General features: G+C 46.6%; 1 protein-coding gene across 2 annotated transcripts in view; it reads left to right on the forward strand.

Annotated features, from left to right (window-relative positions):
- Positions 1–1,909: 1,909 nt before the first annotated feature.
- Positions 1,910–20,222, forward strand: part of INPP5D (inositol polyphosphate-5-phosphatase D) — a 76,309-nt gene continuing 57,996 nt past the window's right edge. The window contains exons 1-3 of one of the 2 annotated variants that reach the window (XM_075937409.1): positions 1,910–2,046; positions 3,970–4,111; positions 14,219–14,282. In XM_075937409.1, coding sequence (XP_075793524.1) covers positions 3,978–4,111; positions 14,219–14,282 — 198 coding nt within the window. In that variant the 5' untranslated portion in view covers positions 1,910–2,046; positions 3,970–3,977. Of the gene's footprint in view, positions 2,047–3,849; positions 4,112–14,218; positions 14,283–20,222 lie in introns of those variants that run through there. The other variant, XM_014577481.3, reaches the window with a different exon arrangement.

The raw sequence follows: 20,222 nt of genomic DNA on the forward strand, positions 1-20,222 counted from the left end.
AGCCCCTTTTACACGCCAAACCCATAGGCACAAGCACAGGGTCTTCTCCCCAAACCCTTACCCAAGCCTGGTGCAAGTGATTGAGGTTGGGAGAAAAAGAGGACTGAAGTGAGCATGGCGAGGCCACAGAGGAGGGGGGCAGGGCCTCAAAAAGGGGCTGGAATGAAGTGAGGGCACGGGTATTTCGGTTTGAGGAACATCTTTCATTGTACTTACGCTGGAAAAGTGATCTTGCAGTTAAAAAGGTTGGAGAGCAATGTTAGAAGGAATGGGAGGAAGGAAAACACCAAAATTTAAAAAATGGATTTAAAGAGGGCAGAAGAAACTGCTCCTGTAAGTAAATACTGGAAGTATCACGTTCCTACAGGGACCAGTGTGAAAGTCCTAGTGGAGGTAGGACATTCCTATGGGGAACAGTTACTTAGTCTGCAGTATAAGAAACTGCTACCCTCTCAAACCGTAAGGCTACGTCTATACTGCACATTGTTGCACAAGAAGATATGCAAATGAGATGTGGCGATGAATATTGCTGTGCCTCATTTGCATACCTAATGAGCCACCATTTTGCAGAAGGGGGTTTTGCACAAGAAGGAGCTGTCTACACTGCTCCTTCTTCTGCAAAAACCCCTCTTGCACAGGAACCATTCTGCCTGAAAATAAGCAGCAGAACAGCTCCTGTGCAAGAGGAGTTTTTTGCACAAGAAGGAGCAGTGTAGACCACTCCTTCTTGTGCAAAATCCCCTTTCACAAAAGTGATGGCTCATTAGGTATGCAAATAAACTGTGGCGGTATTCATCGCTGCGCCTCATATGCATATCTTCTTGCACAACAATGCGCAGTGTAGATGTAGCCTAAGGCTGATTCACGTCTAGCAGATTCCTGGAGTTCAGACCAGCAATGATATTTGCATTTTTGCAGGACTTTTACAGAGCCTTTTACACTTTCATTAAAAGCATTTATAAGTGTACTTGTGTTATTTGTTTAGAGCTGTGTTTCTCAACCAGTGGTACAAGTACCCTTAGGGGTACTTGAGACATGTCTGGGGATGGGGTAGTTCAGCACAACTGAAATTTGGAGACAACTGAATTTGTTTTAAATTTCACAGCATTTTATTATTTTTTTTACTTTTTACATGAAAAAAATGTCAACTCCTACTCGGCTACGATTAAGTTGTTTAACAAATGTGTTACAATGGTAGGAACAAAATTGTGTTTGAAAACTGTAGGTATTGGGGGTACTTATGCTTTTTTTGGAAAAGAGGTACTTTATAAAAAAGGTTGAGAAACACTGGTTTCGAGTAATCCTTTGTAAACAACTGTTGGTGGACTCCTACATTGTTTTCAAATCAGAATTTCCAAAATAGTGTTCCATAGAAGACCGGGATTCAGCAAAGATGAAAGTGATACTTCCAGTAGGAGTTTCTTACAGTAGCGATTTCTTATTTCTGGAAATCAGAAACTGCCCCTAGGACCACAATCCTACAGGGAGCTGTTTTCAACAGAAATGTTGGGAACTGCTTGCATGTAAGATTGTGCTGTCGCTAGCAGCTGTTTCGTACAGTAGCACTTCCTTATGAGCGTACCAATAAGAAAGTGCTATCTGTAACTCATTCCTATAAAGTAGGAGTTTTCAACATTACACCCGGCCATGCATCCAGGGACTATTGAATGTAACCGCTAAAATGTCATGCAGTTGCACAACTATTCAATTACACTCTAACATCCCTAAAGTAAGCCCAGAGTCAGGACAGGAACCTAAAACAGCCATATACAGACAAAGAAAGGGAAGTGAATGCACTAGTCTCCCTCTCCGTGTGCAAAGGGACTCCGTTCCCTCCCACCTTGGGCAGCCAGAGTCTGACTTACCTTTGGTGTGCCTGACACTGTGTCACAGAGGGAGGAGTGAGGTCACCGGATCTCAGAACAAAGCTTGCCTCAAAGACTGATTTGTTTCCATGCAGGCTGGGCATAGTTTACAAGTCCCACGTGTCACCCAGCCAGATTTTCAGGACACATTCTCCTGAAGATTAAAGCATCAATACAGCAGGTAAGAAAGGCGCACTCTGGGGACAGCAAGCCCATGGTAATAACCCGGTTGTTTATCCTCCTGGAGGGTCCTGGGTATGTCAGAGGGGAAATAATAATCTCTAGTACTTACACAACATGTTTCATCTGTAGATCTCAAAGTGTTTCACAGTCTTTAATGGGTTTATCTCCTACCACCCTCTAACGCTGGCTAGTGCCGTTATCCCAATTGTACACAGGGGGAACTGAGTTACAGAGAGGCTAAAGGTCTGTCTATACCCCGGGTGGTCAAAATATGGCCTGGGAGCCAGATCCACCCTGCTAATATTTCTGTCTGGCCTGCCATGACTCCCAGCAATTGAGGAAACTACTAGAACAGGAGTTGGACTCAGCAACTTTTGGTTCTGGAGCCACATGTGGCACTTTGGCTGCCTCCTTGGGGGCCAACAGTTTTCATGGGCTCCTGGGCAAGATGTGCGCCAAACTCCCAGACTCTGTACCCCCTCTAATGCCCCAGTCCCCTGCCCCAGCCTGGAGCCCCGACCTGCACCAAACTCCCTCCCAGACCCTGTACCCCCTCTTATGCCTCTGCCCCAGCCTGGAGCCCCCGCCTGCACCAAACTCCCTCCCGGACCCCACATCCCCTCCTTTCATACAATAGAAATGTGCAGCCCGTGATGACTTGCTAAAATTCGTGGAGTGACTCCTCCAAGAAAATTGTTGCTCACCTGTGGTCTGCACAACAGCTTCTTCAGCGCCATAGCTGAGCTACCGGCGTGTAGATGCTTCCTCTGCTGATGGAAGGGGGTTTTCCATGGAAGTAAGACCGGGCTGCACAAGATGCAGCCTGGGGGCCAGATCAGTCCACCTAGCTTTTCAATTCGGCCCACAGACTACATCTGGCCGCTTTCTATTTATATCCTGCTGCCTGTGCCACTGAATTTCCAGGCAGTGGCTCAGGCAGCAGGATCCTATTTGCATGGCTTACACCTCCTGGTTGCAGCACTATGCTGGCAGGGGTCGGAGCCGCAAGCCTTTTAAATAGCCACAGCAACCCCAGGAGGCTGCCAGCAGTTCCAGGCAATGTGGTAGTGGCTGGGCCAAGAGCCACGAGCCCTTTGCTGTCTTTTTACTTCAAAGACCCCAGCCCTAGACAACTCTGGGGGGAGGCTCACCCCCAGCCCTGCCCCTTCTGGGGGTGCAGCCATTAAGTGCCCCCCCCCAGCAAAAATGATTTCCCACCCCTGAAGTAATGCAATCTGCCTCTCCAAGAGGTGGTAGGTAGGTAACAGAGGAATTCTTCCATTGCCGTAGCCATGTCTATGCTCGGAGTTGGGTTGACCTAACTGCGGTGCGCAGGGTGTGGCCTTTTTCACGCGTCTGAGTGACATAGCTGGGTGGATCTACTTTTCAAGAGCAGACCAAGCCTCAGTGATTTGCAGACGGATGCTCAGGAAGTCTGGGAACTGAATCCAGGTCTCCCAGGCTGAAGGCTAGGGCCCTGACCATGAGACAGAGGCAGGGAAAGTGAGAAAGGAGAGGGATGGAGAAGGAGTCCCTGGTTCAGCACTGAATTACAGTGCTATAAATCAAAGGAAATTCCAGGGAAGTCAATGGAGCTACTCCCAAGGGGGGGTAGCGGATTTGTACCCCCAGGCTGGGACTCTCTGATGCCGCGATGACGGGGGGGGGGGGGGGGAGACACAGGTGGTTAACAGCTTGTGTTACAACACTGAAGGGGAGTGGAGGCTGGAGGAACCTGTCATGCTCACTGTGATCAGTTTGATTGCTGAGGAAGTTGTCCTCAGCTTGGTTTCCTTTCCCTCTCTGTACCATTGAAACAGGAAGCTGGTGAGCTGCAGCTGCTGAGTGTTACTGAGACACACAAACAGCTCGGGCAGTTCCTGAGCACTGACTGCTGGATTGTCATTACTGTTTCCTCCAGCTCTGGCAATGGATCAGTGCTGGTACCACGGGAACATCACTCGTGCTAAGGCCGAGGACCTGCTCTCCAAAGTGGGCAAGGATGGCGGCTTCCTCGTGCGGGCCAGCGAGTCGATCCCCTCGGCGTACGCGCTCTGTCTTCTGTAAGTACGGCCTTTCCCTTGCGCGTGGCTCAGCTGCTCCTGCTCCCCCTCCCCCCCACACCCGTGTGAGGACCTCTCCCTCCTCCCCAGCACAGAGACACCGCCAGCCCACCTACTAGGAAGTGCTACCCTAGGAAGTGGTAGGTTTAACCTGGTCTGGCTGCAGAGCGTGATGGAGAGGACGAAACCCCCACATTTCTGATGGGGGTTGTGGACCAAACCACGCTAATGAGGGGGGCAAAACCCCACATTAAAAGGAGACAAAAATCCAAGGATGTCTCATGGATCAATGAGCTCAGGAATGGGGCCTTGTTATCTCTGGAGTGGGGACAAACCCTCCCGTGAGCATGGTGCCCAGCAGGCACTCTGTCCCCTTGGATTGCTCACAGCTCTGTGCATGTTCGACCCCCCCCCCCCCAGGTCAGTTGGTAAATGCCTGGGACAGCCCAGCAGGTGCATGGCAAACAGGCGGGTTGCTTTGGAGGCCAGCACTGGACCTGTTCTGATCAGCCTGAACAGAGACATGGCTCTGCAGAGGATGCATGGTACTAAGGAGGGTAGAAACAGGGGGAACATCCCTGTGTCCTTAGCAGCTATTTCCCTTCAAGACCCTTCTGCTGGAATTAAGATGAGGGACTGAACTGGAGAGATCAGTGTCTCTGCATTTGTTTGGCTGAGTGCAGCTGGTACATTCGGAGTCGGGGGGTTGGGGCAGCAAGAGAGATCAGAGTTCGAGACTTTTTAATGTTTGCCAGAGGAAGACATCCGTGGCCATAGAATCCTAGGGTGAACAGGGACCACCAGGGTCACCTCATGTAACCCCCTGCCAAGACACAAGGTTTGTTGTGTCTCAACCATCCAAAGATAGTGTCAGCCTGGGAGGAATCAAATTAACCTGCTAGGACCCTCAGCCTAACAATCATTTCAACAGCCGCTGGAAACAGACTTTAAAAAAAATGTTTTTCTTTGTAATCAAATAACAAGCTGGTTTCTTGCTGCTGCTTCCTCTTTAAAGTACATTATTCTCAGTTCTAAAAAGAGGTGCTGCTGCTGGACACTGTGGTCTAGCCGTCTGCCCGTGAGCTCCGGCCTCTGGGAACAGTACAGTACACAAAGAAGAAAGAGTGCATGGGGAGAGCATGTCCCACAGCCCATATGTTGGAATGGGAGCACTACAGGGAGGGGTTTGCACAGTGAGAGACGTGTGTGTGGGTGGGTGGGTGGAGAGGTGGCAATAATGTGTGAGAAGGGAAGGGGTAAACGTATGGAGGGGAGGGAGCATTTGGCAGGGTGTTTGTGTATGTGGAGCTGAGGGAGGATAGGTGACTGCAGACAGGGAGCATTTACCTCTCTGGGATGGGAGTTGTCTGCATATAAATTAGAGCTAGTGCCAAAGTCTGTTCCTGAACTATAACTTGGAATAAAAGCCAGGAATTGGATTATTCACGAGCACTTGCAAGATCCCTTTTTATTTGCTGTGCACAAACACACACACAAATGAAATACTGTTTGCAGGAACTGGACACCTGCACATATTTGCATCAGTTTTCCCTCAGACGTGTTTGCACGGCCATCTTTGAAAGCCCTGTCTGAGTTCTAAGAGACAAGGTGTCAGGGAACAGAAACAACGTGGTGATGAAAGCTGTCTAAAATGGGGGCTAGAAGTCAGGCGCCTCAGTCCATATTTAGATACTTACATAAATACGCTGGGTTTCAGAAGTGCTGAAGTCTCTGTGAGCTGCTTGGTGTTCAGGACTTTTGAAATTCAGGCCACTTGTTATTTAGGCGCCTAAATATAGAACTAAGAACCTAACTGTCAGCCCCCATTTTAGAACATCTCAGGCCATGTGACTCTGATGACCATCATGTAGCAGAAGTAGCAAATTAGGAGGAGAAAAGGCTTGAAACAGTCATCGTGGGTGGACAGGTCATAAGCAAATTATAAGCCAAAAAGTGTCTCACACCCCAATTGTTGATTACCGGGACAATTTATAAAATCAAATCTGCTGGTGGATAATTTACAAAGAGAACAGGGACTAAAAATGCTGAATAAATAGTTAACTGGGAACAGTTCGCCCAGCTCAAGTGATAACAACAAACCATTCCCTGTGTCTTAGTGTTGAGGGGAAAGTGCTTCTGATGTAACTGGAGCTGTACAGAACATTTTCAACTACATATATTTTCATTGAGAGAAGATCATAGAATCTTAGAACCATAGAGCTGGAAGAGACCTCAGAAGGTCATCAAATCCAGCCCCCTGCTCTAGGCAGGACCAATCCCAACTAAATCAACCAAGATGATTGGTTGAAGCTAAGATGGTTTGTGGAGTCATATCCATTTCAATTAGGCTTTCAACAGGATGACTTCTGAGCTCCAGGGCCTTCTGGTGTGTCTTCTTAGCCAAGAGAAAAAGAGACTCAAATCAAAATCCTGATATTTTGGATACAAAAGCAGAGATTTTGACACAATTCTGCTTTGTAAAAATGTTAAAGGGCTTATCATATGGAGTGAAAACAAACTTCAACACTTCAAAAGTTGTCACCAAGCAGAACTGTCATCCTTTAGCCAGAGCTAGTGTTCCCTAGCAGCTCCTTCAAAACCACAGTGTGGACTTGTATAATTGTATATCCTGCTGAGCCAAATTGTGATTTTCCTGGAGAAATGTGGCAGGAAAATTATTATTTGAATAATGACAGGTTAAAAGGTATGTCTGTTTGTCAGAGGCTGGAGAAGGATGGCAGGAGACAAATCACTTGATCATTGTCTTCGATCCACCCTCTCTGGGGCACCTGGTCCTGGCCACTGTCGGCAGACAGGCTACTGGGCTAGATGGACCTTTGGTCTGACCCAGTACGGCCGTTCTTATGTTCTTATGTAATAAGCCTTCCCTTATTTCACTGGAGGGTGGTGATATTTCACTCGGAGGGTGGTGAAGCACTGGAATGGGTTCTCTGGGGAGGTGGTAGAATCTCCATCCCTAGAGGTTTTTAAGTCCTGGCTTGACACAACACTGGCTGGGATGATTTAGTTGGGATTAGTCCTGCTTTTAGCAAGGGGTTGGACTCGATGACCTCCTGAGGTCTCTGCCCACTCTAGGGTCCTATGATTCTTTTATCTCTTATTTGCTCTGGAAGCAGCACAATAGAACTTAGAAGACAAATTGTACAAAGAGCAAATACACAGTGACTGCCCCTCTTGCAGACACTTCCATCCTCTGTTCTGCAGTCAGATCTTTGTGATCTGATTGCCCATGAAAGGCAAGAGACAGAGTGACTCTCCTTCTTGCGTCACTAGAATGCTTGGTTTGCCTGTTTATTAACTAGAAATGACTACTGAGCTTTGCATTTAAGGAACTCAATTTGGAATTATCACCTAGCTCATGAACTCAAAGAAGGTTTAGCAGTAAGCTGTGGCTGTACCTGTAATATCCCTCCACAGGGGCCTTCTGTCTTTGTGTGCTTTTGTTTAAGATGCTGGAACACACAAACAGATGAGGAGGGAAGACTGTATTTTGCTTGTGTATCCTTATTTAAGAACAGCATACCTTTCCTTTAAGATCCTTCTAGGAAAATCTCTGCTTGCAAGTTAAGCATGGTGGCTCTATAGTGTGTACCAGTCGAAAGCAGCACTAATAATATCTGCGAAATCACTAAGTTCATAGAATCATAGAATAATAGGACTGGAAGGGACCTCGAGAGGTCATCGAGTCCAGCCCCCCGCCCTCAAGGCAGGATCAAGCTCCGTCTACACCATCCCTGACAGATGTCTATCTAACCTGTTCTTAGATATCTCCAGAGAGGGAGATTCCACCACCTCCCTTGGCAATTTATTCCAATATTTGACCACCCTGACAGTTAGGAATTTTTTCCTAATGTCCAATCTAACCCTCCCCTGCTGCACTTTAAGCCCATTACTCCTTGTCCTGTCCGCAGAAACCAAGAGGAACAAATTTTCTCCTTCCTCCTTGTGACACCCTTTTAGATATTTGAAAACCGCTATCATGTCCCCCCTTAATCTTCTTTTTTCCAAACTAAACCCAACTAAGCCCAGTTCATGAAGCCTGGCTTCATAGGTCATGTTCTCTAAACCTTTAATCATTCTTGTCGCTCTTCTCTGTACCCTTTCCAATTTCTCCACATCTTTCTTGAAATGTGGTGCCCAGAACTGGACACAGTACTCCAGCTGAGGCCTAACTAGTGCAGAGTAGAGCGGCAGAATGACTTCACGAGTTTTGCTTACAACACACCTGTTGATACAACCTAGAATCATATTTGCTTTTTTTGCAACAGCATCACACTGTTGACTCATATTCAACTTGTGGTCCACTATGACCCCTAGATCCCTTTCCGCCATGCTCCTTCCTAGACAGTCGCTTCCCATCTTGTATGTATGGAACTGATTGTTCCTTCCTAAGTGGAGCACTTTGCATTTCTCTTTATTAAACCTCATCCTGTTTACCTCTGACCATTTCTCTAACTTGCTAAGGTCATTTTGAATTATGTCCCTATCCTCCAAAGAAGTCGCAACCCCACCCAGTTTGGTATCATCTGCAAACTTAATAAGCGTACTCTCTATCCCAATATCTACATCATTGATGAAGATATTGAATAGTACGGGTCCTGAAACAGACCCTTGAGGAACTCCACTTGTTATCCCTTTCCAGCAGGATTTAGAACCGTTAACAACAACTCTCTGACTACGGTTATCCAGCCAATTATGCACCCACCTTATCGTGGCCCTATCTAAGTTATATTTGCCTAGTTTATCAATAAGAATATCAAGTTGAAAGATCCTGGGTCAGAACTCTGCAAAGGCAGCGTTTAGTGATCTCGTCCAGGCAAACCCCAGAAGAGGCTCCCTTGCAGGACTTAGCACCTCTTAGAGTGTTTGTCCCAAACACAAAGGCACCAAGACCTGGAGGGACCAATGTTGCTCTCCTCCACTGGGCAATGAACGTGGGGAAAGCAGGGGTGTTGGGTGTAAAAAAGAGCAAATGTTTTGGAGGCGGTGGAGTTTCCCTTCCCACACCTGAAGGCATTGGCAAGTATGGAATCTCCTGTTGGTTCTATAGCCAGTTAGAACACAGTGGATGAAGAGGACTCGATCCTTCTGACAAAAGAAAATGCCACTCTTTCCAGGACGTCTCCAATTAAAGACATTTCATGCTGCCACCTCCTTTGGCCTCTTATTGGAGACTACGCCATGCAGCATATTCCCCATGCTGAAAAGTCCTTGGGAGGAAGATGTCCTCTCCACCTCAGGAATAACTGAAGATCTTTGTTCAGCTTTGTTGCTTCTGAACATTTATAGAAATACTTTCCACTGCTTCAACTTGCTCATGGCTACTTCTTCGGAAAATATCTGTAGAGTCAGGCAAGGTCTTAATAGCCTAAAACATGTAACAAATTAAGGTTGGAGAGGGATTGTGTCGGAGCATTTTGCACCTCTCGTAAACAAGATATCCATGGGGTGTTGCCCTGTGAATTCACCTTTTAAAGGAATAGGGACAGCTGAGCTAGCAGGACTGTAGATATTAATGGAGGTGTGGCATTTATCTTCTATCAAGAGAAAAAATAAAGGTTCCATTACCCGGAATGGAACCCAAATGTTGCCTAGATCAGCTGCCTGCCCTGACAGGATTTGGAGGCATCCTGTTACCAGGGACATAATACTCCTGCATGAGTTTGGAAGCCCTTTCCAGAAATCCTTGGGTTCCATTCCTGGGTCTGCCACTGCTTTGCTAGGTGACGTTGAGCAAGTCCCTTCCAGCTTTGTACCTCAGTTTCTCTATCTGTAAAATGGAGATAATGATATTGACTTCCTGTGTGACTTGGAGCTCTCTGGATGAAAAGTCCTTGGTGATGATGCAAAGGAAGGGGAGCAGAGTTGTAATCGCCTTGAAAATCTCTCCAGTATCCGAGGGTATCACATGTGAGCTGTCCACAGGTAGCAGCTTAATTCCTAGAGGGTTTCTATACAGTGCTTAGCACAGAAAGGTCCTGAATGTCATTGGACCCTCTAGCTGCTACCATAATGTATACAATAAAGAGCACTTCTGATTTGCAACAAGGCCTGAGCCACACTGAAAGAGGAGAGGAAAAAAAAACCCATTCCCCTTTCCCTCTTTTGCCTTCAGTAGCTGGTGCAGGGGAGGGAGCTAAGAGACAAATGAGGAAGCATGTTGGGTTAAATTTAGCCTCAGGAAATTGCTTTGATGGGTGCTGCATATACCATCAATACGGCCAAGATCAGCAGTGGCTGTGCTAAGAAACACCTCATGGAGAACCTTTGGAGGTGACAAATGAAAGTAACTGGGACCAAGCTGTGGCGCAGTCCCAGTGCTGAGGAGCTAAGAGCTTAAGAGTGATGACGGTCTAATAAGAAAGCAAGGCAGCTAAATGGCAGATACCAGTCAACTGTTTGATTCCTGGCATTCCCCTGGCAGTCACGAGATTGCTAAGGTCGATTCCCACAGGGAGAACCACTTTTGCTTATACTGTTCATATATCCCCTGATAGCTCTTTGTTAGCTTCCCCTGTAGATGTTCCTCTGGTTAACTATCTCTAAACACCCTTTCTCAACAGCCTCTGGCTGCGGGTGCCTGCCTTCTGATTGTGTGCCCAATGCGCTTTGATGGCCTGATAGTCATTGAGCTGGTTTGTTTATCAGTTTCATAATCTCCACACACACAAATTTTCTGTCATCAGCGACATAAACAGCGCTGTTCTCTCCTCAGCCCCTTTTTGCATATCTCAGGAGGAAGTGGTGGCAGAGTTCCGCACTGTCAGATAACAACAAAACCAAATTCCACTCCTGGGGGGGGAGATCCCCAGCCCGTGTCAACTGTCATCACTCCGTTGACATTCAAGGAGCACTGACATCAGCTGGGGAACTGCCCCGGCTGGGTCTGGGAGCTCCGTGGAGATGCGGGGAGGGGCGTGAACTCCTCAGATCACTCTGCAACGAGCCCCCAGACCTGTTGGGCTGGGCTCTGAAGGGCGATCCAGCTCCATCTTGCTTAAAAGAGCCCAGGTTCAGAGGGAGCGCTGTGGCTAACTCCTGTAGCCAGCATTGAAAATCTCACCCCAATGTACAAGGAACTTGGCTTTATGCTCAGTCCGACTCCAAATGCAAGGCAGTATAACACCTAGGAAATCTTGCTCGCTCACTCACTCTTGCTGGGATTCAGAAAAGCCTAGTTTGAAGAAACATATAACCCGAATCACAAAGGAGTCTAGTACATTTGTATGCATCAGCCAGTCCTCCTCTGGAAGGCGGTCCACTGCTCATCTGTCCTGACCCTTCAGGGACGTGCTGCAAACAGGGCTGGACTAGGACATGCAGAGGCCCTCAGCTGTGTCAAGTTTTAGAGGCCCCATAGCATTACCAAAAAAAATGATGTTTAGTAATTTGTTTGTATCTAGAGGCCCCTTATAATCTGAGGCCCTGAACTGGAGCTTACATAGGGTACGTCTACACTGCAAGACTATTTCAAAATAACTAGCGCTATTCTGAAATAACTTAGTCCATGTCTACACAGCAGGCAGGTATTTCAAAGTAGTGTCAAAATACTGTCAAGCTGGAGGACTTCTTACTCCAACTCCTGTAACCCTCATTGTACAAGGAGTAAGGGAAGTCAGAGGAAGAGGGCTCTATTTCGAAATAAGTGCTGTGTAGATGCTCCCTATTTCAGAATAAGCTATTTCAAAATACGATACGCAATTGACGTAGCTCAATTTGTGTAGCTAATTTCGAGTTAAGGCCTACTGCGTAGACACACCCTCAGCTTGTGCATAAATCCGGCAGGGGCAGCCTTATTGGTTTTGACCCAAGGAGACAACAATGGGGCTGAGATTAGTTTTTGAGGGAAATGGGGTTGAAATCTGCACCCTTGGTTGGCACAGGGCCAGTTTGTGGAGTGTGTTTAATGCAGCGCTGTGCAGGTGCTGTTGGATCACATCTGTAACCACTGGCAAGTAAATAAGCATGTATTTCTCCTCCGTGCTGGGAGCAGCCCACCAAGCATTATGGGAGCTCAGCAAAACTCAACAGCTGGTGAGGAAGGTGGTACATTCCACATGACTCTGCCATTAGGTTTTACTTGTAGCTCTTGACAAGCTGTTGATGAACCTCTTGTTGGACAAAGACTGGGCACCTGCTTTAAAAAGGGGTCAGGTGCTGTTCTCATCTATGTGGTACGAATGAGTTTAGGCCACAGAGTGAGGCAAAATCAGGGGAAGGCTAATTTGATTTACTGTCCAGGCTAGGGAGGTGGTAGAAGAAAGTGTGGTTTATAGCTGGTCTGCTTGCACTAAAATAACTAAGGCTACATCTGTACTAGTGAGCAGATTGCGGCTGTGGCAGTTAATCTTCTGGCATTGGATTTAGTGGGTTTAGTAAAGACCTGCTGAATCGAATGTGGGAAGATGCCCCTGTTGACTCTGGTACTTCTCGTTTCACAAGGAGTAAGGGAAGTTGACGAAAGCATTTGTTCCCATCAACCTCCTGCTCTGAAGCTGGAGGAAAAGATTGAATTAAGATACCTCGATTCCAGATAGGCAATTGACTTAGCTGTAGTTGAATATCTTTCTTTGACCTTCCAGGTAAATATAGACGTGGCATAAGTGGGTTTCAATTCACAGCCATTGTTATTTCAGGCCAGGTCTCTGTAGGGACACTTCAAAATAAAAATATCCTATTGCAATTTAATTTAAATCAATGATTTCGTTGTCTTAATGCAAGATTGTGTGTAGGCCAACCCTTTGATTTACTCATTGAACTCTGAATTTAGCCTAGTGTCTGGGATTTCCACATTTCCATTCCTTCCTGGTTTGCCCACTCTTCTGACAGCCAGAACAAGTTGCTGTTTTCTTTTTTTCTAACTAGCAGGGGAGTTATCGCTCTGCAGATGAGTTTACCATCGCTTTTTGAGGTGACATCTGCAACATGCTGAAGAGAGCACTGTAGGATTATGCTAATAAATCCTCTGGAAATGATCAGATATTTGAAACACTTGTGCAAAGTAATGCACAATAGAAAACAGAATCCCAACCATACATATAAAGACATCTGTCAGGGATGATCTAGTCAGTGCTTGGTCCTGCCGTGAGGGCAGGGGACTGGACATGCTGACCTCTCGAGGTCCCTTCCAGTTCTAGTTTTCTAAGATTCTAGGATTACATAAAATGATGGGGTCTAAATTAGCTGTTTCCTCTCAGAAAAGAGATCTTGGAGTCATCACGGATACTACTCTGAAAACTGCTCAACATGCACTGGCAGGCAAAAATGCTAATGATGTTAGGCACCATTAGGAAATAAAGAAAAAGTATCATAATGCAATTTTATAAATCATGGTACTCCGACACGTTGAATACTGCATGAAGTCTGATCTTCCTGTCTCAAAAAAGAGATATTAGAATTTGAAAAGGTACAGAGAAGGGTAACAAAATGTGTAGGGGTATGGAACAGCTTCCATGTGAGGAGAGCTTTAAAAAAAGGGGGGGGGAGCTGTTCAGTTTAGAAAAGAGACGACCGATGGGGGATTTGATAGAGGTCTATAAAATCATGACTGCTGAGGAGAAAGTGACTAGGGATGTGTTATTTATCTCTTCATATTACACAAGAACCGGGGATCTTCCATTGAAATTAACCGGTAGAAGGTTTCAAATAAACAAAAGGCAGTACTTCTTCACCCATTGTACAATCTGTGGAACTCATTGCCACAGGATGTTGTGAAGGCTACAAATATAACTGGGTTCAAAAAAGAACTAGATAAGCCCATAGAGGGGATAGGGTCCATCAATGGTTCTTTGCCAAGTTGCTCTGGGTATCCCTAAATCTCTGGCTGCCAGGGAGTTGAGGACAGAGAATGGATCACTCAGTAATTGTCCTGTTCAGTTTCTTCCCTTGTAAGCATCTGTGTCTGGCTGCTGTGGGAAGAGCTGATACTGAGCTAGATGGTCTGACCCAATATGGCCAGTGTTATGTTCTTACTAAGTCATCAGTCTGTATTAGGGTCTTCCGTTCCATTTTTGTTGCTAGGGAATGTTGCTATGATAAGATTCCCCATAAACTTGTTCTAACAGCCTTTCCTCCAATCTGTTCCAGGTTCCACAATTGCGTTTACACCTACAGGATTCTACCCAGTAAAGATAATAAGCTAATTGTGCAGGTAAGTCATTCTTGAATGCAGCCACCATACTGGGTTCCTCAAAAATGTAGTTGGCCTAGGGCTTGTTTGAATGTGACTTGAGTGCCGGCCACCCAGATTGTGACTCTACACTACAGCATATGAGCTGGCTGCACAGTAACATCCCATGTGAACCCTGCTACAATGCTCTGAAAGTGCCACGCGCACTTGGACTGACGGCTGTTTGAAATGGAACAGAGCACCGTTGTGTACGGTAGCAATGTCCATCCACGTGCTGCTGCTCAACCCGATTCACACCATGGTGTGCCATGCTGTAAACTCCCCTGCAGACAAGCCCTGAGACTTAAGGTTGCTCAGCTGTATTGTTTCCTCTAGCTCTTACGCTAAAACAATTCATTAATTAAAGTAACATTCCTGCCAAATCCAGGACTCAGCTCCTTTTCCCGGCCTTAGCCCACTTCTTCCATGATACTCTACTGTGCATTAACAACCTGCCTTACACCTCGGCTTTCAGCGCAACCCTTATTCCTCATACAATGACGTTTACCAGTTATTTCGAGAGAAGGGTGTTCTCTCAAAATAACCACGTCGTAACGGTGTCTGTTATTTTGAAATAGCGCCATAACGTGAATATGCAAATGAAGCACAGGATATTTAAATCCTGGCTTCATTTGCAATTTCGAATGTCTTCATTTGCATCCCTCTCTCGAAAGAGGGTGCAAGTGTAGACATATCCTGAGAGTGTTTAAGTGAAAACAGGCGTGCTAGATGCAATGGTGGTGATATACCGGTGCTTGGAAGTTGATCTTGTATTGGGCATGGTTCCTATTATCTACTATATACATTAGGGAGTTTGTCTGTCATTCTGTCTGTTTGTTCAAGCACTCCTCCTAAATTGTAAGAGGTACGACCACCAAATTTGGTAGGCAGCTTCCTCTTGTCATAACTTAAAGCAACATAAGTGTTCAGTTGTGCCAGGAAAATGGGATATGCCTGGAAAGGGATTGCTCCTCATAAAACCATACAGAAAAGAGACAAAATCGTTAGGCGGGTGAAAGAGGCTGGCTGAGGTGAAAGGGGCTCACTCCCTGAGAGGGACAGGAAGGAGAAGAGCAAGCAGCCCTGGTACGAATCTTGGGGGACAGGTGGTGGCTCCTCCCCCCTTCCCCCCAACAAACACCCAGTCCCCTACTCTGAATCCCTTCTTACCCCAACAACCCTGACTCCTGCAGCTCCCGCACCCCTAACCCCCTGCCCTGAGCCCCCCACATTCCCTGCCCTACCTCTTACATCCTCCACATTCCCAACCCTGCCTTTATCCCTCCCTAAGGGACTAAAGGCCTAACGGGCACTCCACCCCCACACTTACATTTCTTACACATCCTGTTGTCTCACAACACATTCCCCCCTGCAACCTCCTGTCTTGAGGACCAACCAGGAGGGTGGGGGGAGAGGGTTGCAATACAACAGTACCTGAATAAATGTAAGTTACTTTGGCCCTGGACTGAACCAAGATGAGCCAGAAAAATAGGATGAACCCGCAATGGATTGCTTCTCAATAAACCATACAGAAAAGAGATCAAATGGAGACATTTGGAGTAGTGTTCTGTTTTGGCACAGCTAAATCAATGCTTAAAGTTTGAAAGCTAGAAGAAAACATTATTTCAAACCACATTGACTTAAGCCCATTTAGCAAATGATATAGCAAATGATACGAGTTTATAGGCATGAAGAAAAAATACACTTGAATGGAGTTCCCATTTAAAAAATAATTAAAAACAATTAAATGGAAAAATATTAACAAACCCTTTTTTTAAGAAATCCAAAATAAATATTGACTTCCTAAAAATAACACTGTATTTTTGGAAAAACACAGTCATTTCAATAAAGCATGGACATTTTCCTTTTATTTTCTAAAAAAATGCCCCCTTAATTGAGTTAAGGACCCAAGCAAAGCTGGGTAAATGTGCTAGTTGTTTATATTACAGTAGCACCTAGAAGCCATATCTGAGGTTTGGACCCTGCCGTATAAGGGGACGGAGATGGACACTGTGAGAGACGGTTCCTGCCTGAAGAGCTTATAATCTAACTAGACAAAATAGATGAAGGGTGATGGGGACTGAGGCTTGGCGTGGCAGTGACTTGCCCAAGGTCATGCAGTAGATCAGTGGCAGAGCTGGGACTAGAACCCAGGTCTAGGTAACAGGAACTTTACTTTTTAGCTTGTTCTGAGGAAATGCAGTTAAGGAACCTTGACTCTAAACAAAAAGGTTTGTTTTAGGGAATGGGAATTTTCTTGTCTTTTGCAAACAAAAAACCCCAGAGTATATGCTGGAGCTGGGCCCCACGGTGTGAGTGATTAGGAGGGGAGGGCAGTAATTAGAGAGGAGAGATATGGAGCCAAAATATTGCACACCCCATGGAGAAAGCCTTCTAAGGAAGATGCTCGGTTCCAGTGGCTGCCGCTCTGAGCTTTTCACTTGCAGCAGCAACCCCGAGGGCACCGACCAGCTTTAGAAACAGGAGCATAAGTGCTAGCACATTCGCTGCCCACAGTGGGAAGTGTTAAACAGAGCAGCTTGCATCATTTCCCCTTCCTCCCAGCCAGCTCAGTCTCCTGGACCTCAGCCCGTCTCCCAGCCCTGCTGGAATTCCTAATTCTGCACTTTTGGCCTGTGTCCTTTCTCCACTTCTCTGCCCCGTTTTCCTCTTGTGAACTGGAAACACTCATCCCAGATTAAGAATTTACTTGCACATTTTCAGCAACTTGCTTTTTGTTCCACAGGAGGGCTGCATATCTAGGGAGGAGACACTGTGTTATTCATACACCAGAGAGATCTAATCAGGGCTTTGAGTGCAAATGCTTGAGTAGATTTAACCTAGGAAATGCTGTTGCACCTTCATAATGCCTAACACACTTCATGACAGTGCACAAAAGCATGAATAAAATATATACACTGGACACCATCCAGCCTTGGAATAACAGGCATAAGACACTAAAAACCATACACCCCCTCTCCTGTGCACAATCAACTCCGGGGAAGGCTCCCCGTGTGATAAGTACAACCCCACACTCCAGATTCAGATTTAATGGGGATTAGTTGGTAGCTCAGTTTCTCAGGGCTAATGCTCCCTGGGAAATACACAGAATCAGTGGAAGGTCATTGCCTTTACAGCCACTGGATCTCTGTCGGAGGGCTCACTCTGATCCCACAGGATCAAACGATAGTGGTCATCACTGGATGCAGTTTGTGATCCTAAGATTCCACTGGGTCTAGCGGAGAGTGATTTGCTGGATTCCGGTCAGTTTCTGCAGGCGTTTCTGCAGGGGTCTGTGCATAAAGCGATTTCTGGGATTCTGCTGAATCTGTAGCATGAGGGGTTAGGGTTCTGATGGCTCTATAGGAAGCAAACGGACTGTGGCTGAAGAGCTTTGTGTGTTTGGAAGGGTGCACACTGGATTGTGAATTCATATTCTCAATAACACAGCAAACTTCCGTTTGCAAGGTGCGTTGTTATTATCTGTGGGATGGGGTAGTTCCCACTTCTGTGCAATGAGCCACATACTCAAAACAAATGGAGTCTGAGCAAAAAGCTCAGGTTCTTCTGGTCTGGGCACACTACTCCCACTGGGCCAGGCATCAAATCCATGTTTGGTTGCCTGCTGCAGTTTTTGTCTTAGCCGAAGGGTTTCATTCGGTTTAGAAAGACATCTGGCAACAAGCTGAATTAATCCGTGCACGGGTGTTATTTCTGTAAAGTGAGGGGTGCGGGTTCACCTTTTAAAAAGCCGTCATTTAAAAAAGGGTATAAAAATCCAAGGAAATGGATAAATCATTGAAGTCTGTACAGCAGCCACCCTTCCCAGCCTTGTGATAAAAGGGTTCCCGCACACACATCTAGGCTGTTTACACTCGTGGCTTCTTGCTCGAGTAATATGCAAATGAGGCTAATCGTGGAATATCGCCGAGCCTCATTTGCACACCTAATGAGCCACCATTTTTTTCAGAAGAGGTTCTTGTGCAAGAAGGAGCGTCTACACTGCCCCTTCTTGTGCAAGAAAAACCCTCTTGCGCAATGCCATTCTTCCTGAAAAGTAATAGGTGTAGCGGCATTGCGCAAGAGGGTTTTTCTTGCGCAAGAAGGGGCAGGGTAGACGCTCCTTCTTGTGCAAGAGCCTCTTCTGAAAAAAATGGTGGCTCATTAGGTATGCAAATGAGGCTCGGCGATATTCCACGCTTAGCCTCATTTGCCTATTACTCGCGCAAGAAGCCGCGAATGTAGACATAACCCTATTGTTTTAATCTTTAAACATCTGTTTTGTTTTTTAAAATGGATACAGGGAAGATTAATCATGGCTATGTTTACACTACAGGGGTTCTGCGCAAAAACGGTCAACCTGCGGAGCGTCCACACCTCAAGCGTGTTTTTTCGCAAAAAAAATTTAGTAAATTGACAGGACAGAGGGCTTTTGCTGGTAGAGTTATTCCTCTCCCCACAAGGAAAAACTCCTTTTTGCGCTACTGCTCTTGCACCAAAAGGTGTGTGTGGACACTCAACAGGGGTTTCTTGCGCAAAAAGAGCTTATCGCAAAAAGCACAGGTGCTATGATGGCCATTCTGTGAATGGCAGTCGGAACTTTCTTGCGCAAGAGCGTCCATGCAGTGTGGACGCTCTCTTGCACAAAAGCGTATCACTTTTGCAATGTGTGGACGTGCTTTTGCACAAGAAATTTTTGCAGAAGATCTCTTCCGTAAAAAGCTTCTTGTGCAAAAACCTTGCAGTGTAGACAAAGCCCATGAGATGATGAGATCAGTATATGTTAATTACATAGACCCTGATCCTGCAGTCGAATGTGCACATCACATAGGTTGTGATGCCTGCTCTAAGTCGATATGAAATTGATCAGGTACAGGTGGACTCCTGGTACAGATCAGCTCTCGGGAGCAGGGCCACAATCTACTGGAGGCCGTTAGTGGCACACCAGATATGAAAGACACAATGTATTGCACCTTCATGGATGGCATCCACGTGATGCTACATGTTAGAGCAGGGGTGGCCAACCTGTGGCTCTTCTGAAGTTAATACACGGGTCCTTGCTCAGACACTGACTCCGGGGATGCAGCGACAGGTGCCAACTTTCCAGTGCTCAACTCCTGGCTCTACCTCCTCCTCCAAACATAGTGCACCTTTGCTCCTTCCCTCTCCCACAGAGCCTCCTGAGGGCCATGAAACAGGTGCCTGCAGTGGGCAGGAGGTGCGGGGAAGGAAGAGGAGGAGCTGATCGGTGGGGCTACTGGTGGGCAAAAGATGCTGGAGATGGGAGAGGAGGCACCTGACGGGGACTGCCGACAAATCACTGCGGCTCTTTGGCTACATGCATTAGTAAACTGTGGCTCCATCTCAGGCTCAGCTGGGCCACGCCTGTGTTAGAGTATTTTCCCTCTTCCACTCTGTGAAGCTGCTTCTCCTTTCAAGTTGTCTCTGATCATTGTTTTCATCTTCCTGAGTGCAGTGGTGGTGCGTTCATTTCTAATTAAATCGATCTCTAATCCAGGGGTGGCCAACCCGCAGCTCTCGAGCTGCATGCGGCTCTTTGCTCATAGAAATGTGGCTCTTATGAGTTAGGGTTACCATACATCCGGGTTTTCCCGGACATAACCTCGTTTTCCCATGTTAAATTGCCAGCCAGCCAGCTTTTTTAAAATACAAAATTGTCTGGCCTGTGGAGAGGGGGCGGCGGCCCCTGCCTTCAAGGGACCATTCGACTGTCTTTTGGAGCCATGTGCCTGGAAAGTTCACGGCCGCTCTTGCGCACGCGCCCCAGCGCCTGGAGGAAAAGGCATGTGGCAGAGTCTCCGGTGAGACCCAGGGTGTCAGTAAAAGAATCTGGGGCTGCCTGACTCTGGGAGAGGGAAGGGGCATTGGATTAAAGCTGGGAGGGAGAAGTTGAGGGTGCCT

The sequence above is a fragment of the Pelodiscus sinensis genome, chromosome 10 (assembly GCF_049634645.1).
Source record: "Pelodiscus sinensis isolate JC-2024 chromosome 10, ASM4963464v1, whole genome shotgun sequence".
Taxonomy (NCBI): Eukaryota; Metazoa; Chordata; order Testudines; family Trionychidae; genus Pelodiscus; species Pelodiscus sinensis.